Here is a 19,461-nt window from a genome sequence, read left to right as displayed (position 1 = left end):
GTGTAAACCACTGATTACTGCTTGCTTTAGTAGATTTTCATCTCCTTCAGACTAGAACTGGATATTTCTAAGAAACGGGATCAAAACCTGCCTGATCCCAAGTTCCACAAAGATCAAAACATCTCAGCAAGCCCACCTGTTGGTCGACCACACAGCAGCCTCAAAGGTCCACTGATAGTGTAGGAGATTAAAGCCTATCTCTGGAGTGGTTCATAAGGGTGGGAGGGGGGGTCATTGGGAAAGGAAGAAGGAAGAGGCTTTTTAAGGGTCAAAGGGTGAACATCCGGCAACTGGGAGGTTAACCATCGTATTGCTGATGGAATGGAAGCTTTAGGGGGGAGGGGGGAGGGACAAGGGGGCTGCAACTTCCACTCAGTGACTGGTTGACTGATGAAAAAAAAAAAGAAAGTCCCTCATGACCCCCACCCTATTGCCCCCCCCAGCCGAGTAGAGCCGGACGGGACTAAAGCCCCCCATTGTTGTGCCCTCATACAGGATCACCAAGGTCCTGGCAGTATGAGAGGCATGGGGGGTTGGGTAAAGGATGGGGCTGTGGGAGGGGATGAATGGTGTGTGTGTGGGGTGTGGGGGTTGTCCCGCCAGCTCAAATACAATCGTGTGATAGGACTTGGCCCTATCTAATCAAGGGCAGAAGGTCACTTCCGAACAACTGGGCAATAAAAGATTATTTCCAGCCACATAACAGAGGAGCCGTTGAGGAGGGGGGGACAGAGGGGGGAAGAGAGGCTGTCTGTGACGAGAGGAAGTGAATTGAAAAAAGCCAGCAGACGGGAACCATCTGTCTGGATGCAGTCTAATCTTGAAAAAAAGGGAGAGAAAGAAGGGGGGAGGGAAGGGGGGGGGGTAAAGAAAGAGCAAGCTTCCTCTTCTTCCTTGCAGAAAAATACACACAAATCTATTTATCTTTCAAACTATGTACTTGATGTTCATGTGTGATGCTTTTTGTTGGCCTTCTTTTGAGCTATCAAAAGGGAAAAACAGAACAAACGTGCTTGTAGGGGGCCTGGAATGCAACACACAAGATTGTCCCCTGGGGCTGTAAAAAGAGAAACAAGGGTGTGATCTTTTATTTGTGGAGGTGATTTTTATGTAAGGCAGGTTCTGATCTTCATCATTCTTGTCTGTTGCTGTCATTTTCACATATCCCTGGCTATAAACTACAGTCTTTTGATTATCTCTTGAATCGCTGTGAGCACATTTGGGGATCAGATCTAATGACTGTTGACAACTGCTGTTTCTAACAACAGTCTCCAATAAGAGCAACAGTGAGACAAACACCCTGCTGATTTAATTAGTGAGCGGAATACAAAATCACAAGTGAGTCTATTGGGGCCTGTGAGAACTGGCCCCAATAGACAGGCTTTTGCGCTAACTTTGCAAACACTTGGAATACTGATGAGTCAATAGGAACCATTGATCAAGAGCAAGTCTGTAGCAAAAATTATGCCAACCATTAATTTCAAAAGGAGCTCACCGAAAGATTGCCAAGCGCATTACACTGTATTGATCCATCAGCCTCCTCCTTCATGATAGACATCACTGTCTCCAGCTGGTCTTTGTCCATAAAATAGTAGACAAAGACAAGAGACAGGAAGGAGGCTCGGTTAAGAATGAGGCATCAGATGGCTTGTGATGCTGCACGGACACGTACTAAGTTAAAGGGGTGGGGGTTACATTAAGTTCCTGTGGGTGTGTGTATACCCAGAAGCAAGTGCTTAAAAGGGCTCAAACCCCAATGAAACACATCCGTCTTCAATAGTCCAACACCTGATAAAACACTGGGTTGTACCTACAGGCCCTTTATAGCTCCCAATGAGGGAAGAGCCCGCTAAATAGGTGCTGCACTGGTCATCTGACCAACAGGAAACAGCATCTAAATGTAGTTTTACGTAGTGCCACACAATACAAAAGAGTCTTTCTTGCTAATTGGATTATTTTGGTTTAACTTTCCCAGAATTTAATACAGTTGTCACTGTGACTTATGATTTAATTTGAAACAGGGAATTAACATTTAAGTGTGCTGCTCAAAACAGGAAACTGTTTAGGGGACTATTTGTTTGGACAAAGTGGTCCCATGTTAAAATGTTAACGTGTATTTTTAAAGTAGTAGCCACAATCAAACAAAAGCCTATTTACTCTCGTTGCTTTGTGAATTTCAACTCTCCCAGGTGGATGTGTCATTTGGAAAATAAATGACAAAGCGCAACAAAGGGGTAAATGAGAAAATGTCGTATTGTCTAATCTTTCTGGACATAGAGGTCAAGCAGGGTAACTGCAGTTATTTTTTTTTAAGTAGAAGTCTCTTTCTCTGGCTTTTTAATATCTATCTGTTGGCTGAAAGGTTCACATCTTCAGCTTGGGGAATTTTAGGTTAAATTAAAGAACCACAAGTTTTTGTGTGAGAAATTACTTCTTCCAAATCTTTTTTTTTTTTTTATCACGTCAGCACTACATGGCAGTCAAAGCAAAAACATTGCTGCGCACTAAAATGTTTATATTTTGGAAAGGTTTTCATCTGACTGCAACAATATACTGTATTTTCCCCGTGTTTGGATACAGTAAACTCTAGTAATTCTGACTTTATCGGGACCTGCACTGAAATCTTTTATGGATACCTAATATCGTTCTTTTGTCATTTTAATCCTGCGGCAGCTGAGTGTGGATGTTGGAGCAGTTTCTAAACACTTCAACCCTCTCACATGTCGATCCAGGACTCTGAGATCAACAAAAACCAAATATCTGAGGAGATAACTTCCATAAACTTTGGTCGTCATGCTGAAGTCCAAAAAACCTGCCTTCCCCTCCAACATCCACCACCCCCATATTTCCCTTGATTGCTAATTTCTATTTATATGCCATGAGGGGAAATAATGAAAACCAGATGAGCAGGCAGAGGAAAGCTGAAGCAAGCCTTTTGGTGATGAATGCTGTGGAGGAGGATGACTGTTTATAGAGTATATCCTGCTCCACTGTGACCATGCCGGCAGCAGTGCCCCGGCTAAGAAAAGGACTGTCCCAGTAGGATGTGTGGGTTGGAGCTTCCATCGTGACTCACTTGGTAGTCATGCATGTTTGCACTTGTATGGCCCCCAAAAAAACCCAAAGCTGCAGCTTGGGACCCGCCAAGCCTGACAACTCCAAATAGCATTACGTGGGTGTGTGGAGAAGCTAAATTTACTCTAAAACAAGTGCAAAGAAGGGGAGGAGGAGGAGGGGTGGTGGTTGTTACCATTTTTGCCATTGAATTACTTAATACTGACTCAGAATTCATATCTTTTTTTTCTCGATGGAGTGCTAGTCGTGTGACGAGTAAAATGTGACGCAGTTACGGAGCAGTTCACGTGGCAGGATGACTGAAAAGTGAAAGAAGCCATTCATGGGCCTTGAATGTTATTTTAGACACCTCAGCTGATTAGATCAGAGATTTAAGAGACGTGTTGCGGACTTAACAGAGCCAAGTTCTGAAAATGGTGGGAGTAGGATCTGTTGCCTTATTTGGCTTAGGCTGGAAAATATCAAGTAAACACTGTCTTCCTGTTCACCGCCTTCTGAATACAGTGTAGATCTTTTCCATCCCCCTCATCCATAGTGAGGAACGATAATGAAACCTGAAAAAAAAAAGAGGCCTCCTATTGTATGCTATCATCTAAGGGCCAGGAGCAAACAGGGCTCAAATTGCAGCTGTGAAAGGTAACAGGAAATTGACAAATCGCTAATCCTAACTACTCAGAGCAACAAAAGGTACATTCCACCAAGAAAAGCCCGGTGAGTACTCACCACCAACTTGAAGGGATGTTTTGTGTTTTGTTTTTTCATGTAAACTTATGATTAAAATAAGACTGCATGCTAGTGAGTTTACTATTACTTTTCTCGTCTTTAAAGCGCTTAAATAATTATTCCTTAAAAGTGCCAGAGCTTTAACAGTGGGTTCTAGTTTACTTTAGCTGAAGACGTTTTAAATAATCCAAAGATCCGAGGCCTGCTGCAAACAGCAACCAAGGCCACTGCGATCACTTGTAGCTGATAATAGACACGGTTGTGTTGTTTTGTCGCCAGCGCTGCAGCTCTCCAAATTTAAACTGCTGTATATTTTTTCCTTTGTCCAAGAGAATTTCCTGTTCACCTTTTGTGTTTCCCCAGCTGCTGGTATTTGTGGCTGACCAACCAACTCTCAAAGTGATGATCTCATCTCTTGGGGGCCCGGAGGTGGAGAAGTGCGCGGGTGTCAGTGGTGGGGGTGGAGGGGTTCAGTGGACTTCCCACGTGATAAATTCACTGACAAAAAGAGCTGGCCAAATGGGGGACTGCGGGTCACAGTGGGGGCTGGATTGGCCCCTGTCATTGCCTTTAGTGCAGGAACCATGCCATAAAAGCCCAGCATTGATAGCCCCGGTTTATTATCTTTGAACAGGTGGCCCCGGCTACTCGTAATGACCGCTCTCATATCTGATGGCACACACTCTTGGGTTTGCAGCGCGGAGACCATTTGGGAGTTTGGGAACATCCCCATCTGGCTGCGTTAAAGCCCAGGGAATAAACTACAGTACATAGTTTGTGGTGACTTGTTGGCGGGTGAGACGAGAGGGGGGTTTAGAGGGAGAGCTACTTCCTGTGAGCATAACTCACTCTGAAAACGTGGAGACTCTGTTGATGCTAGCAGCTTCGGGGCTAATCATGTCAATGACCTGTATTGTTTAGCTTTCAAGGTTACCGAGGAGAATCGCAGCAAAGAAGCCCTCCAAGAATGTAAACAGTCACATTTTGAGCTACAAGCTGTTTCTACTTGTAGCTTTAAAGAAAAAAAACAGGAATTCCACACCCAGCGTGAACACACACACACACACATGCATACACACATGGAACAGTGATTTGCTGTTCACCACTGAACTCCCAACTTAAGAAACAGACCCACATTCCCTTAAAAATCAGCCAGCGGCCATCCATCAGATTTAGTTACTGCTTCTCAGCAGGGCAATCAAGACACCAGACAGTGCTATTTTTTCATTAATTAATATATTTTCTGCGTTAAAGTTAACATAGTTTTCTTTTGTGCCACCCTTTAATTTTTCAGTAAGTATTTGATATTTTGTTATATTCAGACATGAGTAAATTTAAGACTGTCTCTTGCAATAAATATCATAAAATAATAGAGCTTCACATAATAAATATTTTTTTTAACAAAAAAAATGTTTAACAGACATTTTTTTCTTTTAAAAAATAGCCAGAATTCCTCTTATGGATTTTTGAACATACAATTTACACAAGATAAAAGGAAAACAAAAAACATCGGAGAATATGCCACAGAATGTGTATGAAAGGTTCAGATGGGTGGAAGGAGAGAAACATATCCAAGTGGAGAATACTATGAGATGGATGTGCTTTCGTTAATGCAAAATGAGCATAGAAACCACGGTTTTAGTGTGGTAGCAACCAATAAACTCAAACATACCTGCTTGCTATGAATACCAGGTAACAGCTACATAATTGCCCTATAGTAGATCGTCCTTCACAGATTTGGTGAGAGGCAGATCCCACCGGGCACACAGACCCGGAGGAAAGTGCCTACCTAAAACGGAAGAAAAACTTTTCATATATATATAAAAAATAGTGTTAATGAGGAGCTGAGGATAGACATAGAAACAGTTAAGGCAAACACTGGTCTGTAAAAACATGGTCCTGATCCAGAGAAAATAAAACTAAAAATAATCGAGTGGTTTTCGTTACTCCTTTGCTTAGCTCCTTAGGGTTCTGCAGCGAGGAGGGGAGGTGGGTGGGAGGTGCTCAGAATGTCTGATAAACATTAATTTGTGACTATCATTATCATTGTCATCATAAGATCCGTTTCTAGAGTCTCCTGTGCACAGGCAATCACTGAGACCTTGGGAAGCGATCAGGAAGGCTTTTCCTGGGTCTGTGGGGCCCAGCTCTCCAGTTTACAATACACAGTGTTGGAGTTCTTGCAGCGACAGCCAGGTCTCTTAACCCGGTCATAGCAACCCTGGCATGCCTTCAGACACCCCTTGACAGGTGGGTAGCATAGCAGACAGGGGAAGAGTACCGACATTAATCCCATGCACAGGAAGCGAGAGCAGCAGTGGGAACGTGACAGTGAACAGGGGTGGTCAGCACATGAATCCCCCTCATCGTCATTGGAGCAGTGGTAGAAGATGCCCTTAACAAGGCACATACACGTGCCGTGCTCCAGTGCACTCTCAGCAGAGCAGAGGCACTGGCCATTACACGCCAGACATGAAGGCAGGCTCCTGGGTGCTGTGCAGTCGGTGCACTTGCACTTCCCACAGCGCTCGCAGATGAACTGGTGCCCAGCAGCAGCCACCACCTCGTTGCCAGAGCCAGAAAAGTCTGATTTCCCTTTGCCCTGGGGCTTGAGTGGAGCCTCTAGTGGAGGCTGGTAAAATTGAGGTCCCTGCTGGGGCTGTAAAAGGGCCTTGGGCTTCGGCTGAGTCCGAACAGGCCGATCCACTCGGTGGTGATGCTGTAAGCTAATGCCAGGTCTGGTGGGGGGTGAGCGTGCCAAGAGTCCCTGCTCAGAGGAGGCACTGCTGTTGCTCCCTGAGCTGGCGGCGCTTCCTGTGCTAGTAGAGCGGCTGAGCCCTGGTGCCCGAGGCCCACCATACTGCTGTCCCCCAACCAACACACTGCCCCCAGCATGATGGTGGTGACCTGATGACCGGTGCTCATAATTGTTGTTCACATTGACGAGGATGACCTCGTGAGTCCTCTCCTGCTTTTCATGGGGTCTGGAGACCATCCGGGGTGCAGGGGGCCTCCGAACCACTGAGGGTCCCTCAGTGTACTCGTTGCTAGAGCGGATGGCCTTGATTTGTTCCAGAGAGAAAATGCCGGCATGCTGGAACTCCCGCTCGTAATCCGACCTCTGCCGACTCTCTAGGGAAGGCTGTTGGATCACCACTAATGAACCGCCAGGGCCATGTTGACTTTGGAGCTCCATCTGGGGGAATCACCACTTCCGACATTCACCGTGGACATGCATCGGAAAACCTGCCAGGGGGGGGGGGGGGAGACAAGGAAGAGGCAGGAGATATGATCAGAAACAGTCAAGCAGAAAATAAAAATCCTTGTTCTAGGAAGCACAGTCCTGATGGAAGAGGGGTTAACACAATCCCAAGTGTTTTTGGATTCAGAAATAATACTAATAAAAATCTAATACTAATATATCATTACAATCATTCTTGATGCATACCATAGCAGTTATTGCACAGCTATAACATAAGATGCTGAACAGTGTTTATAAATTAATGACAAATAAATAAGTCTTTATAGTTAATCCAGACCAACTGTCTTCACCCTGTCAACATGACAATATGTCACTTTTGAGCCCGTTAAGTGAGGCAACCCGGGAAAAAGTTGACTATTAACAAGACTTTTTGTACCTTCCTCCCCAACAGGCACACATCTAAACTTCAGCAGGCCCTACAAATACTTCCCCTGCTCATTTACATTTGTATGACTAGTTAACATTTAAATGCACCGCGGCGACGAAACGAGGACACTATCCAAGGGAACTAAATGAGCTGCCTCACTTAGTATTCTATTACTACATCAAAAAGGATTTCAGGGAAACGGGGACAAAAGTAGAGCTAAAAAACTAAGGTCAGATCAAGTTCCGACAAAATATAGACGGCAGTTAAAAAACGCTCGAAAATCGTCAGATTAAAACCTTATTTCAGTTTCGAGAAGCCCCCAATTTTTGAAGTCAATATGAACACACACACACACACACACACATTTTATATATATATATATATATATATATATATATATATATATATATATATATATATATATATATATATATATATATATATATATATATATCTCGTATTTGTATTTATAGGAATACGATTAGGAATTTGAACTTGAGTCTTTGGGGATGTTATTAAGCACAGCCGACCTGCAGGAGGCCGAAACTTACAGTTTACAAAAACATAAAGCCTAGGTGTCCCGTGAAGGGCTCCTTAAAACTATTAACGATTAAATAAAAATAAAAACTACTACAATCAAAGCAGAAAGATCGATTTTGCGGCTTTGCACATAAACAAACTCACGTTTCAACTACATTAAAAATATTTATCTATACATTTAATAGTCTATCCGTCAAATGGCGCACTTTAAATAGGATCATATGCACAGAACGCGCTCACATGAGAAGGCGTTGTTTGCAGTAATAAAAACAGGATCTTATAAAAACCAGAGCCGGAGATGAAGAGACATTACAGGACGCGTAAGACGGGCAAAACTTATGAATGAAAACAACCGCCATGGGGGAGGGGTGTTTGTTACAGCACAGCCTCGGAACAACACTGGCGTGGAAATCCATCAACTTCACCAAGTAGTCGCGATCAGTTCAACCCACAGCGGATTCTTTATTTCATGGCGAACACATGGAAAATAAGACGAAAAGTCTTTGCGCACAGCAAAACATTTGGACTTTATTGCTGCAGCGGCGCTTTCTAGGTAGCTACGTGCCCTACTATCGGGCAACAAATGCCCTAAAACCAAAGCAAAATGCGCAAAATAAGCGTAAAATCACTAAGAAAATGCATACCTATATGCAAGCATCCATAGCGTCGAATCCATCAACCAAATAATCTACCAAAACTCCATCCAAACGGAAGGGGCAATGTCCAGCTGTAGATTATGAGGTCTAATGCATAACATTCAGTCTGTTAATCCAAGTGCGAATGTATCCCTTTGCGTTATTCCCTTTTTATTTAATTTTTTTCGGTTAAGTCGTACTGAAAAGTTCAGCGTGTGTTACGCGTGCATCTGTCCCAAGATAAAGTAAATCCACGGCGGAGCTCTGATGAAGAAGGCTGAGAGGAAAAAATAAATAAATAAACACGCGCGAGCTTATATCCAAAAGTTGCTCCTCCTCGCGTATCTGCTGAGAATTGTATTTGAGTTCTGGCTGTTAGTTATTGTTGCGGGATATCTGCGCTCTTGTGCAAAAGCGTCGTTATGTTGCAGACAGCGGTGCGCTCTCTTCTGCTCTGCGGGCCTGTTCAGCACTGATGAATGGGGGCTCAGGGCTTAGTGTTTGCTCGACAATCCAACTCCCATTGGCCAGCCACTCCGCTGAAAAAGGATACATCGCATCCGTTCCTGATTCATTGGGCAGATGTGGAAGGCCGGGCGATAGAGATGTGTGCACTGGTTAAGGTGGAACGGCTTTTTAAAAACGCAAACGTTGACTCAACGAGGGGGTTAGGGGAAGGAAAAAAAATACTAGTTTCCGTTCTTGTGGGTTATGATTAATGGTGTGAATGAGGGTGATGTGACTAATAGTGACGTATTAAACGCCGTATTTATTTATAACATTGCTGAGTTGTCATTATTGGTACCATACACACGCATCAAAAAAAAGGAAAGAAAACCACTTTACGTAGATTCAGAATTTCTGATTTATTTATTTATTTTTTGTCCATGTTTCGAAAAATGTGCACCCAAATACCACGATGGTCCTTATAAGCTGAAAAATAAACCGCATATTGTTTCAAAAGGGGCATTTGATATATTTGTACTGGGCACAAAAAATATTTTTATAGGATTTTAGAGGAAAATATGAGTAAGATTAACGACAACAACATCAAAGGTAATTATTATAGGGTTTGGATGAGAAATATAAGTTTAATAAATATGGTTATATTAGGTTAAATCTTGCCATGTCAAGGAACCTCATACGAATTGAGAAAAGTTTGTTATAGAAATAAGAAAGAATCATATATTGAGTAAAGTAGCTCCTAAACTGCAGTTTCATCGTGTCTGTGCTCTGTAGCTACCTGTTCACTGCTGTGAAATAGGGATCCATACACATCTAACTCATTAGTCTCTGTGAATTAAATACAGACTCGAGCCCAACCAGTTTCTGCCCACACAGCTGTGTCATTGTACAGACAACTCACAGAGGAAGCATCAACAGGATGTCCTCTGTCCTCTGTGGAATGTTCCCATTACGCACTAACTCGTGTCATCAGAGGAAACACAACGTGTGGCAATGAATGTTCAGTTTGTACGATTCTCTGATATGAAATCACTATCAGAGGAGTTCTGTGTTGATTTCTGTTTGGGCAGCGGTGGGGTGGGGATTTGCGGGGCAGTGTGCGCTGTAGCTTCAGACCACCTTAAGAAAAAAGCTGCCCTGCAGCCAGGGGGGAAAGGCTCCCCTCCTCACTCCTGCCACCCCCCTCTTCTCTGTTCCTGACTGTCTGGTTTGATTGGTGTCGCGGATGCGCTACATCCGGATCCATGAGAAAAGGAAGTTCAATACAAAGTCAATTTATCCTATTCAAATGGAAAAATCAATAGATGAATGACCCCCAGTGCCATTTCGGGTCAGCAAATGTTTAAAAAAAGAATCGAACAAAAAGACCTGCGGAGTGTAAAAGTGACTCCGCGGTGCAATAATAACTTAGAGGTTGTTTGTTTTTTTCAGGCCCGATGTAAAAATGTAGCTTCTTGATGATAAAGAAAGCCCTGGTAGACCGACAGATGGCCGCCTGGATCCCTGCTCTCAGTGGTCTGAAGTGCGGACGGAAATCTCACGATTACAGCAATTAGTTGATTTTCCATGGGTAGATGTGATGAATATACCAGCCCGGCTGTTTTTTCTCCCCGTGGATGCGGAGCAGCGGTTCACCAAACTCGGGGTTTAGGAACCATCAGGGGTCCTTGTCTAATGCTGCTATTTAATTCCATAGATGTCCATGTGCCTGTGGAATATTCTGATTAGAGGGCTCACACTGCCCACCAACTGTATAATCAGTTAGACAACGTTTTTACCAATTTAGATTTTATTGCAGCTTTACCCAACATGTCCTGAAAACGCAGAAAAACCTGTGATTTGACTGGAGGAGTTATTCAAAATCCAGAAGAGCCACAACTCATAAATTACACAAAGTGGGACTGGAAACATGTAGGACGGGCAGATTTATAGGTGAATGTTAAGCTACAACAAACCAGAGCATAGGAGGTATTTAAATCCAATCAGATCTATAAGACTGCACTGCTTTAACGTGATTTGGGACGTGTTAGTTTACGGGTTTTCTCAGCACGCTGATACTGCTGTAAATTCACGGCTGGATGTCTTTAACAGTGCAAACTACCACACTGGCTCACCACTGTTATATGGGATTAAAATAAGGCAACCAAAGACAATAAGTGGATCGATGACAGTATGAATACATTATCATTTTTATTTGATCAAACATGACAGCACACCATATCCTTCAAAGTCAAAAAATAAAGCAATAGTGTCAATGCTGCAATAAAAACAGAGTCTTATTTTAAAGTCAGCGATTTACAACTGATGAGATTCTTTGGCCTAACGTTGTGGTTTGAAAACATTTAACACTGTGTAATGAAGCAGACTGGTACAGTTAACACATATACACAACTCCAAACTAATAAAAAGAAGAAAATCCTAATTTTGACTTTTTCCATAGCTGTGTGGTCAGAAGAAACACAGGCCACTGTGTTGCTGCTGATAGCTGATATACGACTGGATGACAGAGTCAGGGATTCGGGGCTTCACAGTGTTCAGGGCACTTTCAAAGTGTCTGGCTTCGATGTGCCGAGCTTTGATGTCCTCTTGCAGGGCCAGGAGGGCAGCCTCTCTACATACTGCAGTTATCTGGGACAGGAAACAGACACAGTTACAGTCAGCAGTCAGGCAAAGCACTCCATCCACTGAGCACTACTGAATCATATGAGGGGGCACATTTAGATGCTGATCGATGTCATGATAGACTAGTCATGTAGGTTGATGTGCTTCAGTAACAGAGCAGTAATTTAGTAAGAAAATCATACCTCATATCTTTTATGACATATAAAAGAAGAATCTGAGAGAGTGTTTAAGAAGAGTTTGAACAAAAACAAGATGAACACACTGTTTTTTGTTTCAAGTTTAGAGTTAATTTGCAAAACAACAATGAACCATGGTGAGTTAATTTCATAAAATGTGCTTCACTGCAGTTCCCTGGTGTAGTTTTCCTTCTCAGTGCTTGTCCAACTTTTCTGATCTGCCATGTCTAAAATATAAATACAGGCATTCTCCTGCAGCCTTGTTGCTACAGTACTGATGGAATTATGCAATGGCATGGCGGAGTGCTGCAGTCAGCGCAGGTGACCTTTGAGAGAGATTCTGCACACGCCAGAGGAGTGACTCACTTCCGAATTGGTGGCGATGGCTGATGAAGGCCAGGCACCTTTCCCAGCAGTGCCAGCCTCCTCCCTTTTGTTGAAGCATAGCTTTGTTCTCAGCCAGTGTAGCTTACACAACTCCCTCCAACTAGAAAAGCCTCGCAGGAAACTATTGCTGTACAACCACTGATAAGGTCTGGTGGGAGGTTAGTGGGACAGGTAGTCATGTGATCCTGGAGAGCTGTCTAATAATGAATGGTAAAACAAGGCATGTGTCCAGGGAAGAGACTGGCCACCCCCCTACAAGTACAGTATGATGCATGCTGGGTGGTATGCAAGTTGATTTTCTTTTTTTGTTTTTTAAACAATGAGCATTACTCAAAAATGGATAAAGGCATCGACTGACAGAGAAAATGCACTTACATGTAAAGATAAGGATACATTAAATCAGCTGATATCACCATGATGCATTTAGGACATCATCCTAGTAAGGTAGGCTTCAATATTTAGCAGAAAATACATTTTGAAACACATTTTTCAAAATGACAGTCATGGCGTTTTGCAAGGCATGAGAGTAAAATGAGGGGAGATAGCTGTCTGAATGTGCTCTGGCCCTGCTAGCATGCATGGCTCAGGACAGGTGCTTTGCAGATGTCAGGATGTGAGGCCCATTTCCCCCCACATTCTGTTTCAACCCAATGAGCAACATGATTTAGGCAGAGTAAACACACGGGGCTGGGTTAATTTTGTATGAGGGCTTCCCATCATTCAAGTCGTTTAGGCCTGTCAGTAATAATGATGCAAAACAATGAGGCCATGTATCCCAGTTGCATGTTTACAAACGCACAGCGGCTGAGCGAGCGAGCAGGGAAGAGGGCAAAAGAGAGAGTGTGAGAAGATGCCACATGTTGAACAATGTGATTTAGTATTGTTTCTAAGCAACATCCATAAACAGGAACAGACAAACATGGCTGGACAATCAAACTGTAATTTCTTATTTACAGTGAAACTTGACTTTAAGGACATGTTAGCTTTCCTCTTCCTCAATCGCATGATTCAATGCTTAATAATTATTTGCTTGTTTACTTCCATAACACTCCTTAGGTTGATTAGGAAAAAAAAGAAGAAGAAGAGGAAGAAGAAGGGGGAGGAGGAAATATCGCTCCTCTGAAGTACACAACCGATACATGCACGCGCGTGCGCACACACACAGGCCCCTTACATTCATACTGGCTGGGTTTATGAGCTGTTCTGTGAAGGCGATCAACAAGCCAGTGTTTCCTGCTGTGTGTTTGCCTGTACAGGCCTTGAAAAAAAATTAAAGCCACAAAGGCAAACAGGGTGAGCGAAAGAGCCAGTTTGTTTGTAAACGTGAAGGCATTTCCAGGCCGGAGCCAAAAGTCCTGCGCCGACTCCCCTCCAGGACTACCTTGATACCCCTAAACACCCCCAAAAAGCAACCTACCACCCCCTAAAGATGGGCCCCCTGTGCTACTGAGAGGGAAAAGAGGAGGGAGGCGAAATCTGCAAATGCACAGAAATGAGATGTGCGTAGGGGGTTTGGTGGCGAAGAGTGCTGACTTGTGGCAGGCCAAATAAATTATAGATCTCTCTTTTTTAATGTTATTGCAATGCAGACTTTATTTTTCATTCCCTTCATAAATAATGTCAGCAATCACTTAAATATATGGAAAGGACTAAGCTGATGCATTGCAGTGGCTGCTCTCTGGTGATGTCTTCATGGTGGTGGCGTGTCGCCAGTCATAAAGGCAAAGCAAGCGAGAAAAAAAAAAAGTAATCATCAAGGACCTCTCAGTTTGAAGACGTGGTAAAACTTGCTGACTCAAAATGACCCAAAAAGTCTGAGTCAAAGAGGTTTGATGACGAAGCAAAAACTGTGTAAAGTAACAATTTGTACAGTAAGGTCCTTCATCTGCCTGCTGGGTTCAGGTTAAAGGCAGCAGAAAAGTGTACTGTAACGAAGACCATAGTAGACAGTATCCATCTATATTCATGTATTCATACATGAATTATTGGCAATTGAAGAAGAATCAACTCAGGACATTCGCCAAAGTTGGCCTGTTTTTCAGATCTGGCAATTTAGGACAGGAACCAGCAACTCTTGAGCTACAAGTGGCTCTTTTTCCTCATTCTGTATTGGCTCCCTCTGAGTTTGCCAAAAACTGATCATGAATACAAAAATGAACAACGGTTATTTTTAAAGATTTGCTCGTTTTCAGCAGCAAGGCTTGATCAGTGGCTTGACTCTAGTCAGAATTAAAGTGAAACTTTATTATCAAAGTAAGCTACTTTCAGTTAGATTCATTTGTACTGCCAAAGACAGTCAGAATGTATTAAATGTAACAAAAACAGAGCAATAATGCAATAAAAATAACCAGTTAAATATCAAATACTCACATAGCCCACTGCAGAACAGTCACATCGGGTAAAAGATTTTAAATCACACATATTAATAATGTTGATAGACTAATCTATACTTTGTAGTCACATTCATTAGCAGCTCCCTACAGATTTCCTGGAGCACAAATTACTCAAAAATGACTCTTCTGGTGGTAAACATTTCCTGAATTTTCCAGAGAATTACTTTCACTGTTCTTGCAAGAGGCTAATCTGGTATCACATGAACTTACTATGTAGGTGCCTGCAGGGTAGGGTAATAGCGAGTGTTTAACATCTGAGCAAAATATGCTGTCCATTTGTATTCCTACATCCAGCCCCACCAACCAGGGTCAAGGAAAGTACCAGACACATTACCTACGTGAAAGCCGTTTTGAAACCAAGCTTTATGAATCTGTTCAAGAGTGTTAGGCTGCTATGCACAAACAAGAGGAAATTAAATTTGCACAAAACGGAGTAAGGATGAAAGAACATGGAAAAATGGACAATAAAAATAAAATGTAAAAAAAAAAAATTAGTATAATTGAAGGTGGACACGTTAGACTTTAGCCAAGCTGGAAAACCTATGCTTGAAATCCCATCTGTATCCGTGTCGCCACCATCGAAAATGTGCCGAATCCTTAAAACAGTCATTCCGCCTTAATAAAATGTCAGCTGTGCCTCTTTGACTGTAGAGCTTTAACATGGGTCGCTGGAAAAGTGATAGTCAATTGCAGCTCCTGCCACATCCTTGTTTCCACATATTCCTCTAATGACAAGTTTCCTCTCGTGGTTCTAAGACCTCTTTAAAAACCCAAAGGTCACATGCTTCAACCTACAAACATTTATTTCTCAACACTACAATGTATGCAAGGACTTATAGTAGGTTTACTGAAAAGATGAGAGAATTTATCGTGATTTCTCAGAACTACTGTAAATTGCATGGCAAATTCAGTGATGAGAGTAGCGAGACAGAGAGGGTCAGGCTCCCATAATGACATGCTTTGTGGAGGCTGGCAGGCACATTTACTTCCACAGGCCTGTCGGTCATCTGATGCTGACAGGAAAAGTAATTTAGATCTTCTTTTGATCTTTAATTGAACATTTACGTCTTCTAAGAAAGAAAGAAAGTCAAAATGTGATTCTTGGTCAAAAACACTTAAAGTTTGATTTAATGTGGAACGTGAAAAATGTTCAAAACTTACACTCAGAAATTTATTACAAACATCATCTTAGAGGGGGCACATATCTGCAGACTGGAAAAATTATTCTTGAAAGAGCAGAAATAAACACATAGTTTGTTTTTCTTACTAAAAGTTCAAAAATGACATACTGCACTTAAAAATGTAAGAAAGATGAACACTATTGTCCACAGTACTGAAAGGTGGCCTATAATGCTCATTTCTAGCTCTCTCTATATTTTTTCATTTTTGGTCTCTAGTAGAATTATTTTTCATTATTCATGTTGGCCATGCTGAATATGAGGATCCATGACTAACTATAAGGGAAAGCACAACAGTTCTACTTTACATATACAAATAGAAAAAAGTGGGAGTAAGTACATTTGCAAGACAACTTATGTGAAACCACCCACTCTCCTTCGCTAATGATTCAGATTTTTCTTATAGCTGTGAGAGCTTTGTGGCTGATAGAAAATGAAAAGCCTATTTATTAGTTATTCATTTACATATTTTATACATGTTTCTTTATTATTAGTTAATATCTTTATGTTTCAAAATAGAGAGTATAGGAAAAAATTACTACAGGAAGAAATTGTAATAAATTTTGATTCAGTCTTGCGTTGTAACAGATAAAGCCAGAGGATTTTAGCCAGTGAAGCCATCTTAATGGGGTTACCAAATGAGGATGGGCACTTCCAGGGCTTACTTTTGCTCAAGGCTGCTAGCCACCTCTGGCCTCCTTGTGCGCTCAGTCATTAGGGTACCACAACATGAAACCCTGGATACAACAGCAGCCTTTATGCCCCACTGGTCACTGTACTGCACCTCCATTCCAAGCCACAACTACACCCTATATCATGCCGTTTCAGTGCACACTTTTAAAACATTGGATATATATATTGTATGTGGAGTGATATACTACGGCACATCCAGCACTGTATGTGAGGTCTTGTTGTCCTTGTAAGACAACGCAAAACTTTATTGACTTGCGAGAGGAAATTAAGCCGTTATAGCGGCAAATGGTAACAAGATACAGCAAAGAATAACAGAGTATAAATAAGAACACGGCAAAGCTCAGGTTAAACAAACACACCCGACACTTTTTAGCACTAGAACATGGCAGGAAACGCATATAAGTGGAATAAAAAAGTTATTTGAATATCAACATTTCCATGGAGATGGAAAACAGTAACCGTAATAATCAAAGCATACTGTGGTCATGGAAGAACTGGAAGTGAGACAGCACACAGATGGACGATACCGAAAAATTGAAGCGGTAAAATAAAGTTAAAGCTTACACTGTTTAGACACTGTGGAAAAAGTGACTGCATGTCTATTGACACCTACGTGTCTAAGGAGCGCTATGAGCAGTGTATAGTGACTACACTGTACAGGTGCAATGTAAAGAAGAATACAAACCTCGTACAAAAAGTATAAAAAGATGTAAATTTGAATCTGAATGCTTAACATTCGAGTATGCGCACACCACAAATGCACTGTACACATACACATCCAAACATGCAAACGCCTACAAAACCACCAAAGCACACTGTGACATATATTCTACACGTACACAGCCAAAAAAAAAAAAAAAAATCGGTAGTTTTCTCTGCAGTATTTCCCTGGTGGGGGTAAGAGGGGGGCGCGTGCCATGAGACAACCTGTTCAGCACGACAAAAATAAACCCTTCTCGAGGTGGAGGAGAGGGGGGAAAAAAGCTTGTGACTGCTGGCAGCACATACCAGCGTTCTCAGGTCAAATCTGTCTGGTGTACTTTTCGCTTCCTACTTCAACAAAAGCGCTCAGTGAGTGTATCAGACGGCCTTAATGAAGGGCTTGTTAGCCGGGCTACCGGCAGCAGATCCACTAGACCCGGAGTGTGTGTTTACTATCAATCGCCTTGTGTCTACAGCGGGCTACATCCAGTCCCCCCCCCCCCCCCTCCTCTCTCCTGCCTCACCCGCCCGCCCTCCCTCAAACACAAACGGCCACATTTACAGGAGCGAGCCCCGACAACTCCCCCTCCACCCCGCCTGCCACAAAACCTCTCCTCCATCACTCCACAAGTCCTGCACACATACACTGCAGTGCAGAGAGGCGCGGGCACACACCCTCTCTGAACACATTGCACTTTCCTGCACTGTGCAGGCATGTGAGCACACATATGCAACACACAGATAAGGTTTATGAGGTCAATATCGAAAAACGTACCCCAAAAAAAGAAAAGCTACACATGCGTCCTCACATGCATGTTTAGACAGAAATGCATGTGCACATACACATACATGTATCCAGTACATATACATATAGGTATTAACTTCATGCAAAGACCTACATTCTTGGTTCCATAGTGTTTCGTAGAGCAAACATTTGTATGTTTGCTTAACAAACTGTTAAACGCTCATTTAACCTTCAGAAGTTGCAGCTAGAAGAAGCAGCTTATTCTTTTATCTTCATGACTTACTTATAGGTCATAACTGTAAAACAAGAATGCAGAACAGGCCACAAGTGCAAATTCTTAATAATCAATCCTATCCATAGGTTTGACTAATATTAGGACTGATGCAGAGCTGTCATACCTGATCAACATTTTATATATTTTTTTCTAAGTGAATACAAACAAATAGGGGGCAGTGGTTATAATGAATGTATCTTTAGTTTTCTGCATTAATCAATTGCTCAATAAGATATCAGAAAAATAACGGCATTTGTTCATAAAAATTTCCCATGTTGATGTTTTTAGGCCCAAGTTGACATCCTGCGATATCAGTGTTGACTGCAGATTTTTGTGCTGTAACACAAGACAAAGGGAGTGGGGAGTAACTTACCTTGAAAATATATCCAATCTATAATTAAATATGAACAAAAAAGGAAGAAAAAAAATGTATAACTGGAGTTTAACTGAACTCATAAAACTTTTTTCACTCAGGAAGAAAACTAAATTAAACTTAGGCTCAAAGAGGAGCTCTTATTCAAAATAATCACCCCTAGCCCCACCACAGTATCATCCCCAACCCCTTTACTGGAAAAAAAAAAAAAAGGGGGGGGGGTTTCTGCATCCAATTTTCTTGGAGGAAATTAAATAATACATAAATCAAACGACGTTGGGGGTGCAGAGCCCAAACTCTTAACCAGAAATAAAACATTTCATCCTCCAAAGAAGCAAAGAGGAAGTGTCTGCAGTGACATGCTTCTGCCAAGAGAAACAAGGCCTGACCACAACTCCATGTGAAACCTATTTAAGATTACAAGGCGAGAGTGAGAGAGGAGGTTAAAGAGAGGGAGGTGAGGTTAAGCATGGAAGGAGGAGAGTCACGTGGGGAAAAGGGAGGGGGTGGGGGGCGGTGGGGGGATGGAAACATGGCACATGATCATAAATAACAGAGCGGAGGTGTGTGAGCTGTGGATGAACGTGCACATGCTTGTGCTCTCAGCAGAGGAATTTAGATTCCATAGAAAACTCCGATGATGAAATTGAACTCGTGCGGGCTTTCCTCGCCATATGTTACGGCTGAGACAACAGACATCAAGGAAGATATTACATATGTATTCCAGCAGGCAATCAACTCCAATTTTATGCTTTAAAATATTGGTGTTTGTAAAGTATTAACATTTTTAGCCTAAAATCTGAATAATGCCACGATGTTCACACTGTGTGGAAGACACAGTGGAACGTGGG

The 19,461-nt window shown here is 42.3% G+C and overlaps 2 protein-coding genes across 3 annotated transcripts in view; both read right to left on the bottom strand.

Moving 5' to 3' along the window:
- Positions 1 to 5,061: 5,061 nt before the first annotated feature.
- Positions 5,062 to 9,213, bottom strand: spry1 (sprouty homolog 1, antagonist of FGF signaling (Drosophila)). Its single transcript, XM_026183507.2, has 2 exons — positions 8,612 to 9,213; positions 5,062 to 7,044 (listed from the first exon to the last, which is right to left on the bottom strand). The coding sequence occupies exon 2, from the start codon at positions 6,992 to 6,994 to the stop codon at positions 5,912 to 5,914; it is 1,083 nt and encodes a 360-aa protein (XP_026039292.2). The 5' UTR covers positions 6,995 to 7,044; positions 8,612 to 9,213; the 3' UTR covers positions 5,062 to 5,911.
- Positions 9,214 to 11,240: 2,027 nt separating this feature from the next.
- afg2a (AAA ATPase AFG2A) overlaps positions 11,241 to 19,461 on the bottom strand; it is a 110,629-nt gene continuing 102,408 nt past the window's right edge. For both annotated transcript variants that reach the window (XM_080305030.1, XM_026183469.2), the window contains one exon: positions 11,241 to 11,695. In XM_080305030.1, the coding sequence (XP_080161156.1) occupies positions 11,516 to 11,695 (180 nt within the window). In that variant the 3' untranslated portion in view covers positions 11,241 to 11,515. The remainder of the gene's footprint in view (positions 11,696 to 19,461) is intronic.

Source organism: Astatotilapia calliptera, chromosome 2, assembly GCF_964374335.1.
Source record: "Astatotilapia calliptera chromosome 2, fAstCal68.1, whole genome shotgun sequence".
NCBI lineage: Eukaryota > Metazoa > Chordata > Actinopteri > Cichliformes > Cichlidae > Astatotilapia > Astatotilapia calliptera.
The sequence above is the reverse complement of the archived record's forward strand: the minus strand, read 5'-3'. Positions and strand labels throughout refer to the sequence as shown.

Bases quoted from the DNA above. Each gene is read 5' to 3' on its own strand.
- spry1 (XM_026183507.2), bottom strand. From the start codon at position 6,994: ATGGAGCTCCAAAGTCAACATGGCCCTGGCGGTTCATTAGTGGTGATC.